General features: G+C 45.6%; 1 protein-coding gene across 1 annotated transcript; it reads right to left on the bottom strand.

Moving 5' to 3' along the window:
• Positions 1 to 348: 348 nt before the first annotated feature.
• ptger3 (prostaglandin E receptor 3 (subtype EP3)) lies at positions 349 to 27583 on the bottom strand. Its single transcript, XM_078561914.1, has 2 exons — positions 26738 to 27583; positions 349 to 1591 (listed from the first exon to the last, which is right to left on the bottom strand). Exons 1-2 carry the CDS (start codon positions 27581 to 27583, stop codon positions 1289 to 1291), a joined length of 1149 nt encoding a protein of 382 aa, XP_078418040.1. The 3' UTR covers positions 349 to 1288.
• Positions 27584 to 27650: the final 67 nt, after the last annotated feature.

Genomic DNA, 27650 nt, shown 5'->3' with positions numbered 1-27650 from the left:
CACTTGAATGGCTCCCTGTACCACAGGCCGTGGTCAGCCCTGGAACACAAAAGCCAACACTGGTGTTCCTACTGCTGGCTCATGAATATTAGATAAACAAGGAAAATGGAGATCAACTCTGGGACATTTCCATGCATTTAGACACTGAGACATCTTTCTCTTACCTCTCATTTTTTTAAATGCTTCATCTTTTTCATTAGGGTTTAAGTTGGAACAAAAAGTATCTTGAAATGATAGAATCATAGATATTACAGCATAAAAGGCCTGAGCTGACATTTTGAAAGGCTTATTAATTAGTCTAACTTCCCCTGCTCTTTCCCTAAAGTCCTCCATTCTTTTTTCCTTTTTCAATTATACGTCCTATTTCCTTTCAAAAGTATTATTGAATCTGCTTCCATCTCCATTTTGGGCAGTGCATTCCAACAACTCACTGGGAAAATAATTTCTCTCATCTCTCTTCTGGTTCCTTTAGCAATTCTCTTATTTGGAGCTGTCTCCAAATTCTAGCATAATATGTGTACTATAATCAAGAATTCCACAAGGTGTATCATGATGTATTGAAAATAAGTGATCACTCCCCATATGTTTAATGACAACTCAAATTTTTTGGAACATTTGTACCAGTTGATCATCTTTCCACTGGTAGGTTGCTTCATGGCATTATGCATATCTCTTTTAAATGCTGTGTACCCTTCTTCATTTCAAATTGCTTCATTTGAGCCACCTGTTGATGTTAGCTGTAAATTTCAGCTTCAGTGTGTGCCGACTGGTGTAAGGGCAGAAAGAAAATGAAAGAACTGCATAGTTGTAAGAGACCTTGGCATGGGCCAGCAGTAAATGGGAAACAGACCAGCAGGCAATTCATTGTGGCGTGCATACTTGGGTCATCTCTCTGCTAATTGGGACTGTTGGGAAACGTGCCTTGGTAGTCTTCTTAAGGCTTGCCACCTTCTCTGGCATCTGTTCTCAGGTCATGCAGGTGTTCTACACAGTGTTAAGCCTAGCTGCCGTTTTCTGCCAGGTATGTTGCACTACCGTTTAAAGGCAGATGGAGCACCAGCTCCTTGCCAGCATCAAATGTAGTGTAAATTAAACAATCTCTAAGGCACATTAAGTAACTTAGAGGTTCAGTAAATCAAAGGCTCAGATAAAACAAATGAATGAACTCAAAGCCTTAACAATATTTGTAAGGGTTGCTTCACATGCACATTACACACTTGAAAGGTAGCCAAAGCCAATATTTTCTCTCATATAATAAACCAGATTACCAAATTTTGGTTTATCTCATTTATGTTGTTTGTTCTTTCAGATGGCCCCTAGCTTCCACTGTTACAGGAATCTCCTTGAACCCCTCTACTGAGCAATTAGTCACAGCATTGGCTACCTGACATACTTTCCTTAACAGGATTTCTCTGAACAATAAATAAACCCAGGGATCAAGAATCTGATTTAAAGACGCCAGTCTAATGGCTACGAGGAGAAAATTGCAATCAGTTTGCAGCTCAGTGTTTAGGGACGAGGACTTGGCTGGAGGAGGTGTGTAGCAGTGATCCGAAGAACTTTCAGTGTAGATCATTTTCAACATCAGTGCCTGGGAAAGACATGATTAAAAGACTTCAGTACTAAGCAAAAGCAATTTGTTATATAGGATGAATAATTACATACCTAATATTTTCTGCTAACTCACCCAGCTAAAATCATGGTATCTGAAAGAGAAAAGATAGCCCCAACCTCCAGAAGCTGTTCCATGCTAAGATATGTTGCTGAGTGACAAGAACAGAGCAAGTCTTACTTTCTAACCAGCTGAGAAACAGTTGGTTCGGGAGTGCTTGATACTGATTTGAGGCTCAGTAGGGAGCCTCGTCTGGCTGGAATGCATATCATGAATTTGGACATTTCTCCCATAATTAATTTTAATGGGTGGCAGATGAAGGGACACACACCTCATTTCCAAAATGTGCCCCAATGCAGGAAGGTCTACACTAGGGCATCATTTCTTATAATTATGCCTTTTTGCATGTTTACAATATTACAAAATGACAATGGAGCAGAAAAAAATATTCAGCCCATGTTAGTTCATTCATCTAGAAACATCCTACTGGAGCATCTAACTGTTTCTTAAAGACCATCCAGGTTTTCATCTACTCCACTCCACTCCACTGGAAGACCGTTCCAAGCATTGGCCACTTTCTACATGAAAAATAAGTTGCTTAGAGCAGTCCTAAAACTACATTTCACTGTTTTGAACCTGTGTCCTTTGTCCTACTCCCACAAATTAATTTTAAGTAATATTCACTATTAAACATTCCAGTACAACGCACCATATACCTCTATACAATCACCTTTCAGATGTTTCCTTTTCATGCTAAACAGAAAGATTCTCTCCAGTCTTTCCTCAGAAGTAAGAACCCTGATACTAATCTGCACTGTGAATTTTCTCAACACTGCCTCCCTTGTGTTTCAGTGATCACAATGGGACATTGAATTCAAAGTATAGTCTGATTGGGGCACTGTCCAATTTGATAGCGACTTCTTCTGAATTGTATTCTTTGTTGATTGTTGCACTGCATTGGCTGGCTATGTTTAGTGAAGAAACTACTAACATTCAGTAATCTTCATCTTCCAATTATTCGTTCACATCTTAATTTTGTCCATTCTACTGTAGCTTTGAGTTGCTTCTTCTGGCCCTCACAGTTTGGTATCAACAGCAAATTTGACCACATCAAACTGAGTTTGAGGCTATTACAAAATGTATTTTTAAACTCTAAGTATAAGCGATGGAGATTCATCTGGACCTATTCTTGGGCCTGGAATCACAGTTATCATGCATCCAACTTGGTGCCCAATTCTCAGGCGCAATTTGAAAAAAAATTGAGTATACTGCCAGCACCTATCATGCTTCCTCTAGCATCACGTTCTTTTGCATAGAAGAACATTGGGCTACTTGCCTCAATGGCCGGAGAGTGAGTTCGGAGATTGGGGTTGAAGCATGAAACAGAGGCGCCGATGACCGTGATGACTGGGGAGTCAGAGGAGCACTCCAGCTCCTCCTTCCTCCAAAGGAAGGTTTTATAAACAATTTTTTTTCTCAACTTACTTTTAGTTGGCAGCTACTGTTCGGCCACAATGACTACTGAAAAGTCCTGAGTAGAGCAGGCCTGACTCCTGACCTAATTGGCCCAATTCAGGGAGAGGATTAAATTAGGAGTTAGGTCTTTTAACTGTGCAACCAACCACCTGCTGTAAATTACCTCCAGGCAGGGCTAAAAAATAGCCTGATTCAATTTTGAGTCAGTCATTTTTCAGGTATCCTTAAAGCACAGCTTGCTTGTCCCCAAAATTAAACTTCCATGTGATTGTTTTACATCTGCAAAACAGCACAATAAGGTCCAACTTCTCCTCAACCACATCATGGGGCACAGTCTAATTCAGATGCTATTTCCTCAAAAAAAAACACTGAGCAGGCTGGGCAGTCATGCTCTAAGCAGGAGAGAGGACCCAGAGACAGACAGCGGCATCTAAAAGAGCGAGAGAGAGGAGGACCCAGAGACAGGCAGAGGCATCTAAATGAGCGGGAGAGAGGAGGACCCAGAGACAGGCAGAGGCATCTAAACGAGCGGGAGAGAGGAGGACCCAGAGACAGGCAGAGGCATCTAAACGAGCGGGAGAGAGGAGGACCTGGAGACAGGCAGCAACACCTAAAAGAGCGGGATGAGATGCAGTGGTTTTTGTCAAGGTTCATCCCGAGCAGTTCTGTGACACTGGACTCTGTGCTCTGCAGGCTGTTCCCAGGGACACATGCCGAGACAAACATCAACTGCAGCTGGAGGATCATCAACTCGGTGAAAGATGCTCTTTGGTCTGCCCGAAACTTGTTGGTCTTCCAGTGCAAAGAGTTGTCCCCGACCGAGTGTTGCAGACTGGCACATTCCAAGGTCCAGGACTACGTGCTGAGGGACGCACTAAAACTAGGGGCAGCCGCCACAAAGGCGCAATGAGGAAAGGTCGCTGACTAAGACCTTTCTGCCATAGTGCACCGAGGGGCTGAGAAAGGTATAGGCTGTACGGCTCGCAATAAATGTATGTAGTGAATACTGAATGTATCATAATTGTATTGAAGCACTGCAGGGTGCAACATGTATTTCGAGAACTGCAATCCCATTGCACTGTCTGACTGTCTGTAATGACCATATTGAAATTATTATAATATTCATTGATTGCATTGAAGCACCTCATGATCCACGTGTAAAAGTTGAATCTGATTGCACTTTTTGTGATGGCGATTTAGAAATGCTTTGGAATGTTCTTTCAGATATTTTATGAATAAAGTATATTTTTAAAAAAAAAAACACCTAAAAGAGCAGGAGAAAGGAGGGCCCAGAGACAGGCAGCAGCATCTAATCGAGCTATCCAGTCCATTCTGAGCTATCCAGGGTGGACCGACCACGTTCTGAGAAAAATCAAAGGGAAAACAGGTAGCTGATTGGTTGGTGAGCTTTTTTGCCAATTTATCTTTCAAAATTCAGGTAACTTTAGTAATTGTAAAGTTCTATTAGTAGTAGTAAGATTTACTAATAGTAGTAAAGCTCATTAGAATGGTTGATGAGCATATCCTATTTATCTTAACTAGGGAATTTCAATCGGGGTAAGTAGAAGATTTATTGAAATAACAAGAATGTAAGCACAGCTAGGACTAGAGACATCAATTAAAATTTAGTCAGTAAAATAATTAAAAACTATAAAGATGGCAGGACAGGTGATGTGTGGTGGCTGCAAAATGCGGGAGCTCATGCACACTTGTGTGATCCAAAGGAAAAAACATCTGCAGTAAGTGTCTGTGGCTGGAGGAGCTTCAGCTCAGAGTCATTGAGCTGGAGACTGAGCTGCAGACACTGCAATGCATCAGGGAGAAGGAATGTTATCTGGACACCCTTTGTTCTAGAAGGTGGTCACACCTCTTAGGATAGGGTTGTCTGATTTGGTCCATGGACTGGGATAGGAGGGTGTGATTGTGAGTAAGGCAGGTATGAGGACTGAGAAGGTAGAAGTGGAGAAACCTTGCTATTGTCCAACAGGTTCGAGGTACCTGTAGCCTGTATAGACAAAAATTGAGGGCTGCCGGTTGGATGAGAAAACTGACCATGGCACCATGGTAAAGGAAGCCATTCAAGTGGGAGGAGTTAATAGGAATATCGTGGTGGTATGGGATAATCTAGTCAGTTCTCTGTAGCCAAGAGCAAGATGCAGAAGGCTCTGTAGCCTGCCTGATGCCAGGGTTTGGGACATCTGCTCTGGACTGGAGAGGAACTTGCAGTGGGAAGGGAAGGATCGAGTTGTCGTGGTCCATGTAGGTACCAAAGACATAGGTAGGTCTAGGAAAGAGGTTCTGCTTAAAGAGTATGAGCAGTTAGGGGCTAGATTAAAAAGCAGAAACTCAAAAGTAATAATCTCTGGATTATTACCTAAACCACAAGCAAACTGGTGTAGGGTAAGTTAGATTAGAGTGTTAAACGCATAGCTCAAAGATTGGTCTGGAAGAAATGGGTTTTGATTCATGGGGCACTGGCCCAGTACTGGGGAAAGCAGGAGCTGCACAGTTGGACTGGGATGGGATAGGCGAGTGTTTTGGCAAGTTGTATAACTAGGGTGGTAGAGAGGGCTTTAAACCAAATAGTGGGACTGAGGGATCAGGTGAGGGAAGATATGATAAATTAAAAAGAGAGGACAAGGCAAGAGAACAAGGTAGCAATAAGGGAATTGATAGTTTGAGTATGGCAGGAAGGGACAGAGCATTTAAGAGTGCACCAACAGATCAGGCTAGAGGTTGTGAAAATAATTTTTAAAAAGGCACTCTCTCTGAATGCAAACAGCATTCGCAACAAGATTAGAAGAATTGATGGCACAAATGGAAGTAAACAGGTATGATTTAGTTGCCATTATGGAGACATAGTTGCAGGGAGACCAAGACTGGGAACTGAATGTTCAAGGATATTTGACATTTAGGAAGGATAGGCAAAAAAGGAAAAAGAGGTGGATAGCACTGTTAATAAAAGGTGAGATCAGTAGATTACTGAGAGAGTATCTTAAATTGAAACATCAGGATGTAGAATCAGTTTGGGTAGTGCTAAGAAACAGCAACGGGCAGTGAACTCTGGGTGGGGGACTTCAATGTCCATCACCAAGAGTGGCTCAGTAGCACCACTACTGTCCAAGCTCTAAAGGACACAGTTGCTAGACTGGATCTGCGGCAGTGGTGAGGAAACCAGCAAGAGGGAAAAACCTACCTGAACTCGTCCTCGCTAATCTACCTGTCGCAGATGCATCTGTTCATGACACTATTGATAAGAGCGACCACTGCACAGTTCTTGTGGAGATGAAGTCCAGCCTTCATATACCCTCCAGTGTTGGGTGGCATTTTCACCATACTAAATGGGATAGATTTTGAACAAGATCTAGCAACTCAAGACTGGGCTTCTATGAGATGCTATGGACTATCAGCAGCAGAATTGCACTCATACACTATCTGCAAGCTCATGGCCTGGCATATCCCCCACTCTACCATTACCATCAAGCGAGGGGAGCAACCCTGGTTCAAAGAAGACTGCAGGGGGCATGCCAGGAGCAGCACCAGGCTTACCTAAAAATGAGGCGTCAACCTAGTGAAGCTGCAACACAGGACTACTTGCATATCACAGAGCAGAATCAGCAAGTAATAGACAGAGCTAAGTAATCCTACTACCAACAAATTAGACCTAAACTCTGCAATCCTGACTGGTGATGGACAATTAAACAACTCACTGGAGGAGGCTCCACAAATATCCCAATCCTCAATGATGGGGAAACCCAGCGCATCAGTGCAAAAGACAAGGCTGAAGCATTTGCTACGATCTTCAGCCAGAAGTGTGAATGGATGATCCATCTCAGCCTCCTCCGGAGGTCCCCAGCATTACAGATGCGGGTCTTCAGCCAATTCAGTTCACTCTGTGACATCAAGAAATGGCTGAAGGCACCAGATAATGCAAAGGCTCCAGGCCCTGACAACTTTCCAGCATCATTACCGAAGACTTGTGCTCCAGAACTATCTATGTCCCTCACCAAGCTGTTCCAGTATAGCTACAACGCAGACATCTACCTATCAATGTGGAAAATTGCCCAAGCATGTCCTGTCCACAAAAAACAGGACAAATTTAACCCGTCCCAGTTACCACCCTGTCAGTCTACTCTCAATCAATGCGATGCAAGGTGTTGTCAACAGTACTATAAAGTGGCACTTATTCAACAATAACCTGCTCACTGATGCTCAGCTTCAGTTCCACCAGGGCCACTCAGCTCCTGACCTCATTACAGCCTTGGTCCAAACATGGACAAAGGAGCTGAACTCCAGAGGGGAGGTGACTGCTCTTGACATCAAGGCAGTATTTGACCGAGTGTGGCATCAAGGAACCCTAGCAAAACCGGAGTCAATGAGAATCAGGGGGAAACTCTCCACTGGTTGGAGCCTTACTAGCACAAAGGATCTGGTTGTGGTTGTTGGAGGGCGATCACCTCAGTCCCAGGACATCGCTGCAAGAGTTCCTCAGGGTAGTGTCCAAGGCCCAACCATCTTCAGCTGCTTCATCAATGACCTTCCTTCCATCATAAGGTCAAAAGTGGGGATGTTTGCTGATGATTGCTCAATGTTCAACTCCATTCATGCGTCCTCAGACACTAAAATCGTATCAATATTCAGCGAAGTCATATCAATACTCAGGCTTGTGGCAGCTAACACTCATGCGACACAAGTGTCAGGCAATGACGATCTCCAACAAGAAAGAATCTAACCATCTCCCCTTGACATTCAATGGCATTACCAGCACTGATTCCCCCACCGTCAACATCCTGCGGGTTACCATTGACCAGAAAATGAACTGGACCAGCCATATAAATACTGTGGCTACAAGAGCAGGTCAGAGGCTAGGAATTGTGCGACAAGTAACTCATCTTCTGACTCCCCAAAGCCTGTCCACCATCTACAAGGCTCAAGTCAGGAGTGTGATGCAATACTCCCCACTTGCCTGGATGAGTGCAGCTCCAGCAACACTCAAGCTCGACACCATACAGGACAAAGTAGCTTGCTTGATCCACCACCAACTTAGACATTCACTCTGTCCACTTCCAACGCACAGTGGCAGCAGTGTATACTGTATACAAGATGCACTACAGGAACTCACCAAGGCTCCTTCGACAGCACCTTCCAAACCCGTGACCTCTACCACCTAGCAGCAGGTGCATGGGAGCACCACCACCTGCAAGTTCCCTTCCAAGCCACACACTATCCTGACTTGCAACTACATCACTGCCATTCCTTCACTGTTCCTGGAACTCCCTTCCTAATAGCACTGAGTGTTCCTACAATACATGGACTGCCACTCTCCACCACCTTCTCAAGGGCAATTAGGGATGGGTAATAAAACTGGCCTAGCCAGCGATGCCCACATCCCATGAACAAATGAAAAAAAACCAATGGTAGTTGTTGTCTATTGGCCTCCAAACAGTAGTGGTAATGTGGGGCACTGTATAAACAGGAAATTAGAGGTGCAAGTAACAAGGGTAATACAGTAATCATGGGGACTTCAATCCACATATAGATGAGGTAAACCTAATTAGCACTAATCCTGTGCAGGATGAATTCCTGGAATGTGTATGAGGTGGTTTTCTAGAACACAGTTTGTTGAGGAGCAAACTAAGGAATGGGCTAGCTTTAGATCTAGTATAATGCAATGAGAAAGGGATAATTAATAATCTTGTTGTAAAGGAGCCCCAAAGGAAGAGTGACCATTGTCATGAAGCTATTAATGTAAATAACATTGCTAGAAATTATATTTTTTAAAAATAGCGGTTTAGTCTGTGGGCGTGTCTTAATTGGATTAAAGTTAGCTAGTCCGGGTGCCTTGATGTGTACCAGTTTTGAGATGTAAGAGAAGTAGAGTGCATTTGCATTTTGTCGAATAGAGCATTCAAGGGGAGTGAAATCTGGCACCTAGCTAGAGGAGACCAAGCAATGTTTATATTACTAATAAAATTGGTAATATGAAAGGGGTTAGAAGAGGTGGAGTTCAAAGGGGCTGGTGATACAATGAGAATTTATATTCAAAGAGATGTGCTGGGTATAACAGACAGCAATTTTGTGTGTGCAGAGCAGAGGCATGTAACATCAAAGCCTGTAAGCCTACAACCTTGTCTGCAAAAGAACCAAAGTGAAAGAAACCTCATTTTGAATTTGTAAGGTGAAAATGCTTTGCCTGGTGCCTGCTTAAAGTCTATGGGTTGCTGTTGCCTTAGTGGAGATTAGTTTGGGAATTTGGTAAAAGTTATGATAGTAGTAATTTGTAGTCATGTGTATATGTTTAACTTGTGTAAATTAATAAATGTCTCATGTAAATAGATATAAAAACCTCTCGAGAGCTGGTGGTTTTATTCCTGGATTCAGAGTTGCATCTCAAACATGAAATGAAAATAGAGGTTATGACAGTTGTTTAAAGTTTCCCGCTGGGATTTTTAAATAACCCCGCTTTACCAACTGCTGTGTCATAACACCATAATGATAGAATTTTACATTATGTTTGAAAGTGATGTAGTTCAATCTGAAACTAGGATCTTAAATCTAAACAAAGGAAACTATGAAGGTATGAAGGGCAGATTGGGAAACTATATTAAAAAGGTATGATGGTAGATAGGCAATGACAAGCACTTAAAGAATTAATACATGGTTTACAACAACTTTACATTCTTTTGAGGCACAAACCTGACAGGCAAAGTGATCCAATCATAGCTAAGAAGTGGAGTTAAAGATTGTATTAGATCAAAGGAAGAGGCTTATAAAGTTGCCAAAAAATAGTAGTAAGCCTGAGGATTGGGAGCACCTTTAGAATTCAGTGCAGGAGGACCAAGAAACAGATATAGAAAAGAGAAAGAGAAAATAGAATATTGAAGTAAAATAAAAAACTGACTGTAAAAGCTTCTACAGGTATGTAAAAAAGGAAAAGATTAGCAAAGATAAATGTGGGCCCACTACAGGCAGAGACAGGAGAATTTACAATGGGGATAAGGGAATGACAGAGTATTTGTGTCTGTCTTCATGGAGGAAGATACAGAAATCACCTGAAAAATACTAGAGAACTGAGGGACTAGCGAGAATGAGGAACAAAAAGAAATTAGTATTAGTAAAAAGGTAGTACTGGAGAAATTATGGGGTTGAAAGTTGAAAATCCCCTGGAGCTGATGATCCACACCTCAGAATGTTGAAAGAGGTGGCTGCAGAGATAATGGATGCATTGGTGGTCATCTTCCAAAATTCTATAGGTTCTGAAATGGGTCCTACAAACTGCAAGGTAGTGAATGTAACCCCATTATTTAGGAAAGGAGGGAGAGAGAAAACAGGGAACCACAGATCTGTTAGCCTGACATCAGAAGTAGGGAAAATGCTAAAATCTATTATATAGGATATGATAACAGGATGTTTAGAAAATAATGGTAGGATTGGCAGAGTTAATATGGATTTATGAAAGGGAAATCATGTTGACAAACCTGCTAGAGTTTTTTGAGGATGTAGCTAGCAGAATAGATAAGGAACAACCAGAAGATGTGGCGTATTTGGATTTTTAGAAGGTTTTAGATCCCACACAGGAGGTTAGTAAACAAAATCAGAGCTGATTAGATTAGGGGTAATATACTGGCATGGATTGAGAATTGGTTAATAGACAAAAAACAGCGTAGGAATAAACAGGTCATTCTCAAGTTGGCATACTGAGACTAGTGGGATACCACAAGGATCCATGCTTGGGCCCCAGCTATTTGCAGTCTATCAATAAATTGGATGTGGTCCCAAACGTATTATTTCAAAGATTGCTGATGACACAAAACTAGGTGGAAATATGAGTTGTGAGGAGGAAGCAAAGAGACTTTAAGGGGATTTAGACAGGCCAAATGAGTGGTCAAGAACATGGCAGAAACAATATAATGTGGAAAAATGTGAAGTTATTCGCTTTGGTAGGAAAAACAGAAATGCAGAGCATTTAAATGGTGAGGGATTGGGAAATGCTGAAGTCCAAAAGAGACCTGGGTGTCCTTATTCATGAGTCACTGAAAGCTAACGTGCAGGTGCAGCAAGCAATTAGGAACACAAATGGTATGTTGATTTTATTGCAAGAGGATTGGAGTATGTGAGTAAAGAAGTCTTGCTGCAATATATAGCCTTGATGAGACTGCAAATAATCTATTTTTAACTCTGAGATAATTACAGTCCAAGTCCAGTGATTTGTTTGTTTTGAGGCTTTGTACTCTGATAAGGGAATGTATTCCACTCCTGAGGGTGGCTACGCAGGAAATGTGTGTCTTTCTTTTTTGATGGGTTAACCAAAATGATAAAAGTGACAAACAACTAGAAAGGACCTCAGCAATGTTCTAGAAGTTACTCTAAAGTACAACAAGTATACCTTCCAGCAGGCTCTTCGTCACAATAACTGAGGCAGATTCAATTTTTCTTGGGCCACAATGGAAAATAAGCAGTATACAGAAAAGCCTTATTCTGCAATTGCTGATTCATAGCTAGGAAAAATGGCTTCTGGCAATACATTTTAAATAAATGAACAAAACAAGAAGCCAAGAATCCTCTTGGGCTCGAATTGGACTATTAGAAATCACAGGAAGATGTAATATCTGTTTGATAATCAGAACATAATTTACTAGAGCCACAAGAAACCAAAGGACCATGTGTGCGCCCTCTACAGAAGCGATGGCTTTTTCTTTGCTTCCATTTATGAAAACAGGTGATGGAAAACAATGCTAATAGCACTGTGGGTGTACCTACACACATGGACTTCAAGAAGTGGTTCAAGAAGGCAGCTCACCACCACCTTCTCAAAGGACAACTAGGGATGGGCAATAAATGCTGGCCTAGCCATTGACACCCACATTCCATTAATGAATAAAAAAAAAGATAAGCAACTAGGTTTCAGTTCTAACGTTAAAATTATCCACAACTTCCTACATTACAACAATGATTACAGCCAGTGAAGTACTTTTGAAATGTAGAGTGCTATGAGATATCTGGTGGCAATGAAAGGTGCTATATAAATGTGTGTCTTTCTTTTTTTAATAATTAAGTGACCATGTACATAAAGTCATATTAACTCTTAAGTTAGGTGAAATTGATTCCGATTTCAACTCATGTTCTGTGACATTGAAATAAACGCTGAATTATTCCAACATCAGGAATGTCATTATTACCAGAATAGTAACTAACAACTAGACAAAATAGAAGGTCACATAAAAATAAGCAATTGGAGGATTTTACTCGTGGGTTGAAAGGCAGGGGGAAAAAAAAAAGACTCGCATTTTATTGCGCCTTTCATGACTTCAGGACATCGCAGAGTATTTTACAGCCAATTAAATGCTTTTGAAGTGTAGTCACCATTGTAAGTTTAAAAATCTGCGGCCTATTTGGCACATCAAGCTCCCACAAACAGCAATGTCATCATGACCAGATCATTTGTTTTGGTGATGTTGCTAGAGGGATGAATATTGACCAGATCATCAGAGATAACTCCTCTGCTTTTCTTCAAGATAGTGCCATGGAATCTTTTACATTCACCTGAAAGCAGATGGGACCTCCGTTTAACAGTGCGTCAAAAAGATGGCCCTCTGACAGTGCAGCACTCCCTCAGCACTGTGCTGGAGTGTCAGTCCAGATATCTGTGTTCAAGACACTGGAGTGGAACTTGAATCCACAACCTTCCAAGAGGTGTGAGTACTACCAGCTGAGTTACGACAGAGAGTAAGGGTAAATGGTTTGTTCTTTGATTGGTGGGGGTGTGAACATCCATGTGTACCCCAGTGATCTATACGGTGGCCTCACCTTTTCACAATATGTATCAATGGCCGTATGAAGGAATAGAGGGCCAAAATTTGTTTGCTTAGTGCAGCTTCAAAATGATGCTACATGGGCTATGTCAATTCCTTTGCGGCAGACAGTTCCACAGGCCATTACTAACGTGATCCATGTGGGTTTCTTTCATGCTATCAATGAGGAATACCATATGGGCTATGCAGGTAGTGGCCCGCTGTTCTTTCTGCCTCTGGAAAATCAATGTAGTCCACATGGCGCTGCTTTCAGGAGGTTCTACACGAATTAATCTTTAGTCCAAAAGAGTTGTACATCAAGGTTTGTAGATGCCACTAAGGAGGCACAGTAAGTTGTTTAAATGGGGTTAGGTTTCAAAGGGATATTACAGGCTAAATAAGCTAGCAAAACTATGGTATATGGAATTCAATGTGGAAAAATACGGGGCAGAATTTTCAGGGTGACGCGTCCAGGGTGCAATAGGCTGCACACATGTGGCCATCAAGGCGCCAGCACTTCATGGGCTTCCACTCCATGAACGTGTAGATAGTGCGTAATCACAGGATGCTGATTCTGCAAGTTTGTGCAAGGTACCCAGGCAGCTCCCACAACGCCTACATTCTCAGACACTCCCAGGTGCCGGGGCTCTTCAGTGCTCTGGCCCGGCTTGATGGATGGCTGCTGGGTGATGAGGGCCATCCCCTCAGAAGGTGGCTCATGACGCCTCTCCGCCATCCAAGAACAGAAGCTGAGCAGCGCTACAATAGGAGCCACACCTCCACAAGGGCTGTGGTGGAGAGAATCTTCGGTCTTCTCAGGATGCGCTTCCGATGCCTGGACCGCTCAGGGGATGTACTCCAGTACCCCGCAAGATCGTGTGTCGGCGATAGCGGTTGCATGCTGCGCTCTCCACAATCTTACGCTGGAAAGGGGAGAAGCAGTGGACGATAAAGATGTTGATGCAGTGGATGCGGCTGCGCACGATGAGTCCAGCAGTGATTTGGAGGATGAGGAAGCACAGGGGAATGATGAGGGTTGAACGCTGGCCTGGCACTGCACCAAGGAGGCAGGGACACCCGGGAGATTTAATCCAACAAACCTTCAGCTAGCTCAACACAAATGGATCAGCAGGACCAGCCTTGCCTGGCGCTTCCATACTGGGCACTTAAGTGATAAATCTGCCACTTCATCAGCTGCAACTAAGGGCTTTGGACATAAACCTCAATGTCCACTCAAACACCCATGACATGTCTGTAAAACATACAAAAGCAGCACAAAGGAGCCACCCTCAGCCATGGTAACACATGTGGATTTAATTTCATCCATGATATGGTGCAACAAAATGAAAGCAAAATGTTTTTGCAACAGCAAGAAATAATAATTCCCTAATCTAGGGCCAACACAAAAGCACCAGTGAGAAACCCGTGGTGTGCCTGATGTGCCTTATGCTTACGTTTACGGGTGCTATGTCTTGGTGCTACCCCATCACTTGGAGTGGATTGTGAGACAGCCTGCTGACTCTGCTGTCCTGGTGGCCTCGATAACCTTGGCAGTCATCCTCTGGCCCGTGGAGCCTGTGCTGGCCCCGCCTGGGAGGGAGCTGCCAGTTCCGCAGCTGGCATCTCCCCAGTCATCTCAGCCTCAACGGATGCAACGGTCACTGGCAGAGGGGCGGAGGAGCTGCTGCCCTCACCCGGAGCACCCTGAGAGGAGCCCGCAGAGATGACAGGCAGCTGCTGCGCCGACGTGAGGTTGCTTCGGACCTCCCTGCTCACCATAGATGGATGGGCACCAAGCTGGGAAACTTGGTGCCCAGGCCATCTCCCACATTGCCAATGATGAGCTGTGGCCACTGGCGCTGTGAGGACTTGCAGGTCCGAGCGTAACCCCAGGAGAAGCTGCTTGTTCTCCTGGAAGCCCCTCTCCACGAGAGTCGCCACTCTCTCTATGGAGGAAGCATGACGCTCTGACATGAGGCTCATGGCATCACTCATGCTCCGCATGGACTCCTCCACCACGGACACCAAGTGAAGCATACTCTCATGCAACACTCCCAGATGCTCCCGCACACTCGGCCGCATTTCCTGCAGCTGCTGCATCGCGGACGACTCCAGAGGCACATCATCACGCCCCGACTCAGCATGTGCCTGGTCCCCTGCAGTCCTCCGACTGCTGGCGCCATTAGCACTCTGTCTCTGCCAGATCCACCAGCGATTATGAAGTGCCCTCTCCACTGTGCCCCGGGACACTAGCCGATGTTGCAATTCCTACTGATATGCTAGTATCTGCACTGGTGCCTGCCTCGCAGAAATGGTGTGACGCAGGTGACAGTTCAAGGCCCTCAGGTGTGGGAGGGGGGTATCTGCAATCGATCCTGGTCGCCAGGCTCTGATGATGCTATAAAATAACAACAAGGACAGTGGATCAGTTAGAGTCCACACAGTGACAGACTTCAACCCTTTCCCCATGGCTCATTATGTGCTCAACCTTCCAGAACCTAAGGAGACGAACATTGGTGGGGTGGCAACTGTCAGGAGGAGGCCCAAACATTACAGGCGGATACAGACGGGCTGGTCAGATGGCCTAAGGAATGTCATATGGAATGTTATGTGGATAAGTGTGAGGTGATGCACTTGGGCAGGAAAACAAGGTACGGGAATACATGAGGAATGGTAGGACCATGGAATGTAAGGAGGATCAGAGGGAGCTTGCTGGGCATGTCGACAGGCCCGTTAAGACAGCGGGACAGGAACATAAGGTGTTTAAGAAGGTAAATGCCATACTTGCCATTATTAGCCGAGGAATAGAATGTAGGAACAGGGAGGTCATGTTGGAAGTGCAGAAAACGCTGCCGAGGCCACAGCTACAATACTGCGTGCAGTTGTGATATGCGCTTCATGGGAGGGATGTGATTGGAGTGCAGAGAGTGCAGAGGTCGCTGACCAGGATGCATGCTGGCCTGGAGAGTCGGAGTTACGAGGACACATAGCATAGACTGGGGACATTTGCCATGGAGTACAGGAGATTTAGGGGTGACATTGAGCTTCATAACATTGTGAGGGGCATTGATAGGGTGGACAAAAAGCAACTTTTCTCCTTGGCAGAGGGATGACTAACCTAGTGACATTTATTTAAGGTAAGGGGCATGAGGCTGACAGGTGAGGTGATGAGGAACTTTTGTACACAGTAATGTGGGATGCATTGGCTGAAAGGGTGGTGGACGCAGAAATCCTCCTAACATGTAATAAGTATTTGGATGTGCAGTTGTGATGCCATGGCATACAAGGCCATGGGGATAGTGGTCAGAAATGGGATAAGGCGACTTTGGAAGGTGCTTGACATGCGCATCTTCGAAGGGATGAGGGACCTTTGTCTATTACCTACACGTCTCACTCTATCAGTCTGTGAATGAGCAATGTTGCTACAATAACGATTCAAACAATTATCAGTGTTTTGGATGGTGGGAAGACAGAGCGGATGTCACTGTGGACCTCAAATACCTGGCCGCTCCACCCCAGCCTCACCGACACCTGTGGACCTGGGCGCATGGCGCCTTTCAAGCTCCAGGGCCTCCTGCTCAAAACGGTTCAATATCACCAAATGGGCCTGGCCACCTCCAGTGCCCTTCAAGCATTGTGAGCATTTTTCTCCTGCATGGGGCTAATCGCACATGTACTCTTCATGCACACACCACACCCCAACCACAGTGGCCCATCTGAGGCCTCCAGTGCCCCTTCTTCCTGCTACTGCTGATCAGTCACAAAAATATAGTACGACTGCTCCCAATGTGCCCCCCCACTGCCCCCCCCCCCCGCCCCCGCCCAAACAGCCACCTTGGACACATTCAGTGTCCATCACTTTCAGAAACACACGGTCTTAGCTCCCACGACAATGAGGTGCAACTAGGGGTGGCATCGAGGGCAGCAGATGGCTCTTGGCCACAAGACCTTGAGGCTCCCCTTCCACAATCTCACTGCCGTGAACAGGACATGTGTTGGAGTTCTGAGTATGCGCATAGCTGCATCTCCTGCAGGTTTCCCCCAGACTAGTCACGTGCGACTAAGACCAACACATGATGCGGGGAGAACCCATCTTCTCATGAACCACTGAGGCTGATGCAAGCATGAGCACTATCTGCTTTCCCACCCAGCATGCAACAAAGGCCTAACGTGAATCAATGCAGTCACAACAGTAAGACTTGGGGGGCGGGGGTGCCTTCAAAGGCTAAGGCTACCTGCTGGGTCAAATGCCAAACACCAACATGGTACTCGCTCTTCCAGAGTGCAACAAATCGTTGAAGCGCTTACAGCACTGGATCCAGGTGTGCCGCACCATGCCATGGGAGCTCAACACCTCCGCCACCTCCTCCCAGGCACGTTTCGGCATGTGGGGGGGGCCTCCTCCTCCCATACTGGGGAAACAGCACCTCCCGCCGTGCTGCCACCTCCTCGAGAAGGGCAGCAAGGCAGTCATCAGAAAGGAGAGGGGCACATTGGCCCCCCACTGGCCTACCCTGCAGCCTGCCCTGCTCCTGTGGCAGACCCTGCAGCCTGCCCCTCTGGCCTTCCCTCAACATTGATCTGCTGTGCAGACCCCCTGTGGTATGACCTGCAGCTGGCCACAGTGAACAGCCTACAGGAGGCTGCCAGGCCTTCTTTTAAAGAGACTGCCGGGTCACCATTGGACCTGGCGGTCCGCACATGTGTGCTGCAAACTTCAGACTCCCGCTCTCCACAGGAGTCCAAAATGCACTGGGCCTTAATTGGCCTGCCCGCGCAAAATGGCAGCGCGGCCCCGATTGCGGGCGGCCGCCCGCGTCAGCACCTGCTCCGCCCGCCAAAAGGAAAATTTTGGCCATGAAGTCATTCACTTTGGATCTGAGAAAGGCAAATCAGAATTGCTTCTTAAAGACGAGAAGCTGGGAACTGTACCCAGTTCACTGAAAAGCACAGGTACAACATATACTCTAAAAGTTAGTCTTTGTCTCAAGGAGTTTGGAATTCAAAAGTGAGGAAGTTGTGCATAGCATTGGTCAGATTTCATCTGGAGTACTGCTTTCAGCTTTCGGGACTGTCTTGACCTTAGAGTGGGTACAGGAAATATTTACCAGAATGATACCAGGGCTAAACAGTTTATTTTGAAGACTGGTTGCGTAAACTTGGCTTGTATTTCCTTGAGTGTAGGATATTGAGGGGTGATTTGACTGCAGTGTTTAATATGATGAGATAAAAACAAAAAACTACTGCGGATGCTGGAAATCCAAAACAAAAACAGAATTACCTGGAAAAACTCAGCAGGTCTGGCAGCATCGGCGGAGAAAAAAAGAGTTGACGTTTCGAGTCCTCATGACCCTTCAGCAGAACTGAGTATAGTTAGGAGAGGGGTGAAATATAAGCTGGTTTAAGGTGGGGGGGGGGGCGGGGAGGGGAGAGAAGTTGGGGTGGGGGGTGGTGTGGTTGTAGGGACAAGCAAGCAGTGATAGGAGCAGATAACCAAAAGGTGTCACAGACAAAAAGGAACAAAGGGGTGTTGAAGGTGGTGATATTATCTAAGAAATGTGCTAATTAAGAATGGATGGCAGGACACTCAAGGTACAGCTCTAGTCGGGGTGTGGTGGAAAGGCTGACAAGGTATTACAGTTGTAGATTTAAAACTAATGGAAATAGGTGGGAAAAGAAAAATCTATATAAATTATTGAAAAAAACAAAAGGGAGGGGGAAGAAACGGGGTGGGGATGGGGGAAGGGGGAGTTTAAGATCTAAAGCTGTTGAATTCAATATTCAGCCCGGAAGGCTGTAAAGTGCCTAGTCGGAAGATGAGGTGCTGTTCCTCCAGTTTGCGTTGGGCTTCACTGGAACAATGCAGCAAGGACAGACATGTGGGCAAGAGAGCAGGGTGGAGTGTTAAAATGGCAAGCGACAGGGAGGTTTGGGTCTTTCTTGCGGACAGACTGCAAAGTGGTCGCCCAGTTTGCGTTTAGTCTCTCCAATGTAGAGGAGACCCATTGGGAGCAACGAATGCAGTAGACTAAGTTAGGGGAAATGCAAGTGAAATGCTGCTTCACTTGAAAGGAGTGTTTGGGCTTGGACGGTGAGGAGAGAGGAAGTGAAGGGGCAGGTGTTGCATCTTCTGCGTGGGCATGGGGAGGTGCCATAGGTGGGGGTTGAGGAGTAGGGGGAGGAGTGGACCAGGGTGTCCCGGATGGAACGATCCCTACGGAATGCCGCCGGGGGGGTGAAGGGAAGATGTGTTTGGTGGTGGCATCATGCTGGAGTTGGCGGAAATGGTGGAGGATGATCCTTTGAATGCGGAGGGTGGTGGGGTGATAAGTGAGGACAAGGGGGACCCTATCATGTTTCTGGGAGGGAGGAGAAGGCGTGAGGGCGGATGCGCGGGAGATGGGCCAGACAGGGTTGAGGGCCCTGTAAACGACCGTGGGTGGAAAAGCTCAGTTCCAGGTAATTCCGTTTTTGTTTTGGATTTCCAGCATCCGCAGTAGTTTTTTGTTTTTATCTCTGTGTTTAATTGACTGCCACTTCTCTTCAAGAAATGCCTACCTTGAAGAAGTATTGCTCTGTTCTCCGACAGGATTTCCGCCTGTCTCTTCTGCCTTGTTCACCTTCATTGCTTTCCATTTCTCTCCCGGTGTTTGACAAGGTGTTTACTAAAACCCGCTTTCACAGCCATATTTCCTTTCTCAGTGACTGTCTCCATCTCCGACTCACCCCACATGGATTTCAACTGAAATTCCGTCCCTCGTTTCGAACCCACCCAGGATTACAGGTATCTCCGGGACATAAAACGTTTCTCGGACTGGTGTTCCCGTCGCATTCTGAGATCCACACTCAGTGCCATGCGCTGCCATATGAACACACTTGACCTCTCCCTCCAGCAGCACCACTGCACCCTTTTTCAAAGCTGCGCGTGCCTCCAGTTTCATTTTATTCTTCGTCTCATCCGACGCCTCAACAAGAAACTTTTTCTCTTTCTCTCAAGTGCTAAGGAACGAAAGCTCCAACAAGTCATCGACACCAACACCCATCCAGGACCCTCCACCCCTGCCTGTCCCTCCGTCCCCACCCCATCTTCCAATCCCAGCCCCAGCTGCGTATTCACTATACCCCCTGACCTTCCCCTCTCCGATGCTGAATGTTCAGTGCTCAGCAAAGGACTTAGTTTCATACCCTTACACCCTCATCTCAATGAATTTCGGGCTCGGCACGATGCTGAACTCTTCTTCCGCCGTCTTCGTCTCCGTGCTCACTTCTTTGGGCAGGAGTCCTCTCCCCGTTCAACGGATCTTTTTATCCACCTCCAATATTCTCCCTCCACCTGGACCCCTCCCTCTGGATTCTTACCTTCTCTTGATCTTTTCATTGAGAACTGTTGGCGTGACATTAGCCATCTCAATTTCTCTGCTCCTCTCACCCATTCTAATCTGTCTCTCTCTCTGAACTTACTGCATTCTGTTCTCTCAGGTCCAACCCCAACATTGTCATCAAACCCGCTGACAAGGGTGGTGCTGTTGTTGTCTGGCGCACTGACCTCTACCTCGCGGAGGCTGAGCGTCAACTCGCAGACACTTCCTCCTACCTCTCCCTGGACCATGACCCCACCACTGAACATCAAGCCATTGTTTCCAGGACTGTCACTGACCTCATCTCCTCTGGAGATCTTCCTCCCACAGCTTCCAACCTGATAGTCGCCCAACCTCGGACGGCCCGCTTCTACCTCCTACCCAAAATCCACAAACAGAACTGTCCCGGCAGACTGACCGTGTCAGCCTGTTCCTGCTCCACGGAACTCATTTCTCATTATCTTGACTTCCTTCTCTCTCCCCTTGTCCAGTCCCTTCCCACCTACATCCGTGATTCCTCTGACACCTTACGTCACATCAACAATTTCCAGTTCCCTGGCCCCAACCGCTTCCTCTTCACCATGGACGTCCAATCCCTCTACACCTCCATCCCCCACCAGGATGGTCTGAGGGCCCTTAGCTTCTTCCTTGAACAGAGGCCCGAACAATCCCCATCCACCACTACTCTCCTCCGTCTGGCTGAACTTGTTCTCACATTGAACAATTTCTCCTTTAACTCCTCTCACTTCCTCCAAATAAAAGGTGTGGCTATGGGTACCCGCATGGGCCCCAGCTATGCCTTCTCTTTATGGGGTATATGGAACATTCCTTGTTCCAGTCCTACTCCGGCCCCCTCCCACAACTCTTTCTCTGGTACATCGATGATTACTTCAGTGTGGCTTCATGCTCTCGTCTGGACCTGGAAAAATTTATTAATTTTGCTTCCAATCTCCACCCCTCCATCATTTTCACATGGTCCATCTCTGACACTTCCCTTCCCTTCCTTGACCTCTCTGCCTCAATTTCTGATGATAGACTGACCACCAATATCCATTACAAGCCTACCGACTCCCACAGCTACCTCGACCACAGCTCCTCACACCCCGATTCCTGTAAGGACTCCATCCCATTCTCTCAGTTCCTTCGCCTCCGTCGCATCTGTTCTGATGACACTACCTTCAAAAACAGTTCCTCTGACATGTCTTCCTTCTTCCTTAACCGAGGTTTTCCACCCATGGTCGTTGACAGGGCCCTCAACCGTGTCCGGCCCATCTCCCACGCATCCTCCCTCACGCCTTCTCCTCCCTCCCAGAAACATGATAGGGTCCCCCTTGTCCTCACTTATCACCCCATCAGCCTCCGCATTCAAAGGATCATCCTCCGCCATTTCTGCCAACTCCAGCATGATGCCACCACCAAACACATCTTCCCTTCACCCCCCCGGCGGCATTCTGTAGGGATCGTTCCATCCGGGACACCCTGGTCCACTCCTCCATCACCCCCTACTCCTCAACCCCCACCTATGGCACCTCCCCATGCCCACGCAGAAGATGCAACACCTGCCCCTTCACTTCCTCTCTCCTCACCGTCCAAGGGCCCAAACACTCCTTTCAAGTGAAGCAGCATTTCACTTGCATTTCACCTAACTTAGTCTACTGCATTCGTTGCTCCCAATGCGGTCTCCTCTACATTGGAGAGACTAAACGCAAACTGGGTGACCGCTTTGCAGTCTGTCCGCAAGAAAGACCCAAACCTCCCTGTCACTTGCCATTTTAACACTCCACCCTGCTCTCTTGCCCACATGTCTGTCCTTGGCTTGCTGCATTGTTCCAGTGAAGCCCAACGCAAACTGGAGGAACAGCACCTCATCTTCTGACCAGGCACTTTACAGCCTTCCGGGCTGAATATTAAATTCAACAACTTTAGATCTTAAACTCCCTCCCCCCATCCCCACCCCGTTTCTTCCCCCTCCCTTTTGTTTTTTTCAATAATTTATATAGATTTTTCTTTTCCCACCTATTTCCATTAGTTTTAAATCTACAACTGTAATACCTTGTCAGCCTTTCCACCACACCCCGACTAGAGCTGTACCTTGAGTGTCCTGCCATCCATTCTTAATTAGCACATTTCTTAGATAATATCACCACCTTCAACACCCCTTTGTTCCTTTTTGTCTGTGACACCTTTTGGTTATCTGCTCCTATCACTGCTTGCTTGTCCCTACAACCACACCACCCCCCACCCCAACTTCTCTCCCCTCCCCGCCCCCCCCCCCACCTTAAACCAGCTTATATTTCACCCCTCTCCTAACTATACTCAGTTCTGCTGAAGGGTCATGAGGACTCGAAACGTCAACTCTTTTTTTCTCCGCCGATGCTGCCAGACCTGCTGAGTTTTTCCAGGTAATTCTGTTTTTGTTTTTAATATGATGAGATTGAATACAGTTGAGCTATTTATGACTGAAATCAGGAAGTATTTGGCCACAGGAATGGCACTGGAATCTGGAACTCTCCTGCAAAAGGCTATGAATACTGGATTAATTTAACTTTGCATGACTTTGATTGATTTTTTGTCTTTATGTCAGGATATCAAGGGATATAGAGCTAAGACAGGCAAATAGAATTGATAAACTGATCAACCAAGATCTAATAGAATGGTTGAACAGGTTCTAGGGATGAATGGCCTGCTCCTGTTCGTGTGTTCCATTCTAGTCTTAACCATTTTCAATTTAGTTTTACTCTCTTGGTAATTAACATAACTCTATTTTATCTGTTTTTTTTTAAACTGTAAGCTTATGTATTTTTTTTCTGCTTTCCTGTCCTTTTGTTTCTTTTTAATGGAGATTGTTTACCAAAAATAAAAAGATTCAAAGATTATTCATACTTGTACATTGACATCAAAATATTAAGGGAATAGTAATGAGGTACAACAGCAAATTACAAGTTCCATTGTAATTGTGTAATCCTGTGTAATCCTGCAACAATGACTGAAGTCCTTCATATACTTTGAGTAATGCTTTTGGTATCACATTGATAAGAACTTAGAAATAGCAACAGCAATACAGCTTGTCAAACCAGATATCGATACTGATGTGTGGCTGACTCTAAATGCCCTCTGAAATGGCCTTGAAGCTATTCTGCACTATCAAATGGCTGCAAAGCGAAAAAGTAATGAAATTAGACAGACCGTCCGGCGTCAACCTAAGCACTGGAAATGACAAACAGTGGAAGCAGCATGCAATATACAGAGCTAAGCATTTCCACACCCAACAGATCAGATCTAAGCTCTGCAGTCCTGCCACATCCAGTGTGAATGGTGTTGCACAATTAATTGGAGAAGGAGGTGGCTCCACAAATATCCTCATCCTTAATGATGGAGCTGTCCAGCACGTCAATGCAAAAGACTAGGCTGAAGCAATCGCAACCATTTTCAGCCAGAAGCGCCCAGTGGAGGATCCATTTCAGCCTCCTCCTGAGGTCCCCAGCATCACAGATGCCAGTCTTCAGCCAATTCAGTTCACTCACTCCACATGATAAAGAAATGGCTAAAGGCGCTGGATACTGAAGAGGCTATGGGCCCTGACAACATCCTGGCAATAGTACTGAAGACTTGTGTTCCAGAACTAGCCAAGCTGTTCCAGTACAGCTACAACACTGGCATGTACCTGACAATGCAGAAAATTGCCCACGTATGTCCTGTCCACTAAAAGCTGGGCAAATCCAACCTGGTCAATTGGGAAATTACTGCCGCATCAGTCTACTCAAAGTAATGGAAGAGTCGTCAACAATGCAATCAAATGGCACTTGCTCAGCAATAACCTGCTCACTGACACTCAGTTTCAGTTCCACCAGGGCCACTCAGCTCCTGACCTCATTACAGCCAAAGTCCACAGTACATGGACAAAAGAGCTGAACTCCAGTGGTGAGGCAAGGCTGCATTTGAAAGAGTGGGGCATCAAGGAGCTCTGGCAAAACCGGAGGAAATGGGAATCAGGGGGGAAACTTTCCACTGGTTGCAGTCATACCAGCAGAAATGAAGATGGTTGTGGCTGTTAGAAGTCAATCATTCCAGATCCAGGACATCACTGCAGGAGTTCCTCAGGGTCGTGTCCTAGGTCCAACCATCTTCAGCTGCTTCATCAATGACCTTCACTCCATCATAAGGTCAGAAGTGAGGATGTTCGCTGGTGATTGCACAATGTTCAGCACCATTTGCAACTCCTCAGATACTGAAACAGTCCATGAGCGTATGCAGCAAGACCTGGACAATATTCAGGCTTAGGTCAATAAATTATGCCACACAACTGTCAGACAATGACCATCTCCAACAAGAAAGAATCTAACCATTTCACCTTGACACTCAATGGTAGTACTAGCGCTGAATTCCCCCCAATCATCCAAAACTGAACAGTTCCAGCCATAAAAATACTGTGGGTACAAGAGCAGGTTAGAGGCTGGGAATTCTGTGGTGAGTAACTCACCTCCTGACTCCCCAAAGCCTGTCCACCATTGACAAGGCACAAATCAGGAGTGTGATACAATACTTTCCACTTACCTGGATGAGTGCAGCTCCAATAACACCCAAGAAGCTTGACATCATCCAGGACAAAGCAGCTTGATTGACACCCCATCCAATGCCTTAAACATTCACTCCTTCCACCTTGAATGCACAGTGGCAGCAGTGTGTACCACTGACAAGATGCACTGCAGCAATTCACCAAGGATCCTTCAACAGCACCTACTGAACCCGTGACCTCTATCACCTAGAAGAACTAGGCCAGCAGATGTATGGGAATACCACCACCTGCAAATTTTCCTCCAAGCCATAGAACATTCCGACTTGGAAATATTTCGCTGTTCCTTCACTGTCACTGGGTCAAAATCCTGGAACTCCCTCCCTAACAGCACTGTGGGTGTACCTACACCACATGGACAGCAATTCAGGAAGGGAGCTCACCACAACCCTCAAGGGCAATTAGGGATGGGCAAGAAATGCTGACCTAGCCCGTGACACCCACATCCCATGAATTAATTTTTAAAAAATCAACAAGTCAAGGAGATCACGGCTGATCAGCATTTTAACTCTACCCACCCCAGTTTGCACTGTATCCTTTTCTCCCTTGTCTAGCAAAAAATCTTTCCATATCAGATAGCTCTGATTCTAAGTCAAGTCCCCCTGTCCTGGAATAACTCACCAACAGGCCCATGCTGTTGTTAATGCTTCATATGAGCCTCCACCCACCTCTCTTTATCTAGCTGAATCAGCATAACTATCTATTCATATCTAACTATCTCTAAATGTATCTATGTTATTTGCTTCAGCTTCTCCTTGTGGTATTAAGCTCCACATCCTAACCACTATCTGGCTGAAGAGCTTCTGCCTGAATACTCTATTGGTGGCCCTTTGTTTTGGTCTCCCCCACAAATGGAAACATTCTCAAAGCCTACTCCCTCAAACCCTTAATAATCTTAATACTTTTATCAGGTCACACCTCAGTCTTCTCTTTTCTGGGGAAAATAGTTCTAGCCTGTTCAATCATTCCTGATACATAATTTCTCAGGCCTAGTATCTTCTGGTATAATTGTTTGAGCTAAGCCAGGTGTTGAGTGGCATGTTAAATCTAAACAACTGCATATTTAGGGGTTGCAAATGACAACATGGCAATAATAAAAATGGAAGATAAATTATATCCTGTGTTTATCAATGCGCGTATATATGTCCTTACATTTACAAAGCTAACTAGCTATTAGGTCAACATTTTATTTTCAGATACTTAATTTGGATGGAGTCTCCTGTCCAATTGATGAACGAGTCTCGGGTGTTACAGGTGCCCTGATGGGAGGCGAGTCCAATACAGCACCGCATGTTCCAGGGGACTGAAGTGCAACATTTTCTCCAGGGAAATAACTTCCAACTGGGGAGGTGATGGTGTAGTGGTATTGTCGCTGGGGAGACCCAAAGTAATTCTCTGGGGACCTGGGTTCAAATCCTGCCATGGCAGATGGTGGAATTTGAATTTTTTTAAAAATCAGGAATTAAAAGTCTAATGATGACCATGAAACCATTGTCAATTACTGTAAAAACCCATCTGGTTCACTAATACCTTTTAGGGAAGGAAATCTGCTGTCTTTACCTGGTCTGGACTACATGTGACTCCAAACCCATAGCAATGTGGTTGACTTTGGCCTAGCCAGTGATGCCCACACCCCATGAATAAAACAAAAATGTTTTCTACCGACTTAAGACCACAGCACATTTTACCACTCATCACTACTAAAATTTTTACCAATTTTACCACTGAATTATTTTTAAATCCTCAAATCAATAAATAAACTTATAGCCATTATAAGTAATGTTTAGAATATAATGCTTTTCAAATTTCGCTCAGCAAAAAAAAAATTCTCTAACCTCTGCCCGCTGGATTTCGAGGTGCCTTTAAAACAATTCGTTTTACCTTTAGTTACCACAAGTTACGTATTCAGAAAGATCTATTTTCTTACCAGCAGAGGGGACCAGCAAACACAGAGCACGCACATAATCCCCATCAGCTGTATGAGTGTTTCCACTGTGATCCTTTCCCATTGCTTATTGGCGGACAGTTTCTTCTTACAGCGAACCACCAGTCCGCGGATAGTTGCGACGTTGCAGCTAAATGTGACCAGCAAAGAGGTGATACCCAACACGGTGAAGGTTGAAGCAAAAATGGTGTTGCCTAAGATGTGCTTGCCAGTGTTGATGAAGCACCAGGTACCCGGCCATTGCAAAGTGTACTTCCCAACCCCAGCAATGGGCAGCAAGGCGAAGATCACCACGCCGAACCAGATAGAAAGCACCACCAGTTTGGTGAGCCTGGTTGTCATATGGTTGGAGTAGTATTGGGGAGCGTGGATAGCCAAGGTCCTTTCAATTGCCATAGCACTGGCCAAAAACAAGGAGCAAAGGCCAAACGTAGTCATACAGACCCCAAAGAAGGCGCACAAGTTGCCGGATGGGTCCACTCTGCTCCACTGCCTGTTGGTCAGATAGACTGAAATAACGACAGGGCTAATGAGCAGTTTGCCAGTCAGGTCGGTCAGAGCCAGAGCTCCAATAATCAGCAGGAAAGACTTCTTCTTCTTATTTTCCTTCTTATGATATGACTTATACACCAGCAGCAAGGCGAGAGAATTGCCCACGATGCCAGTGATCATCATGATGACTGGGAAGACCACAGACACCGACACACATTCATTCACCGAGGACTTGTTGCTGGGCTGCCCGGAGCTGGAGTTGATACCGTCCCACATGCTCTCCTCTGCCGATTGATTCCACTGGCCGAGCTCAGAGTCCAGGCAAACCAAGTCCATCACCGTATGGTACTGCTCAGTGTCGGAGATCTTTCCCCAGTCTACTGTATTTCGCTTCGCGACCTGT

This window comes from Cetorhinus maximus, chromosome 17 (genome assembly GCF_964194155.1).
Source record: "Cetorhinus maximus chromosome 17, sCetMax3.hap1.1, whole genome shotgun sequence".
NCBI classification, from domain to species: domain Eukaryota; kingdom Metazoa; phylum Chordata; class Chondrichthyes; order Lamniformes; family Cetorhinidae; genus Cetorhinus; species Cetorhinus maximus.
This window is presented reverse-complemented; position numbering and strand designations above follow the sequence as displayed.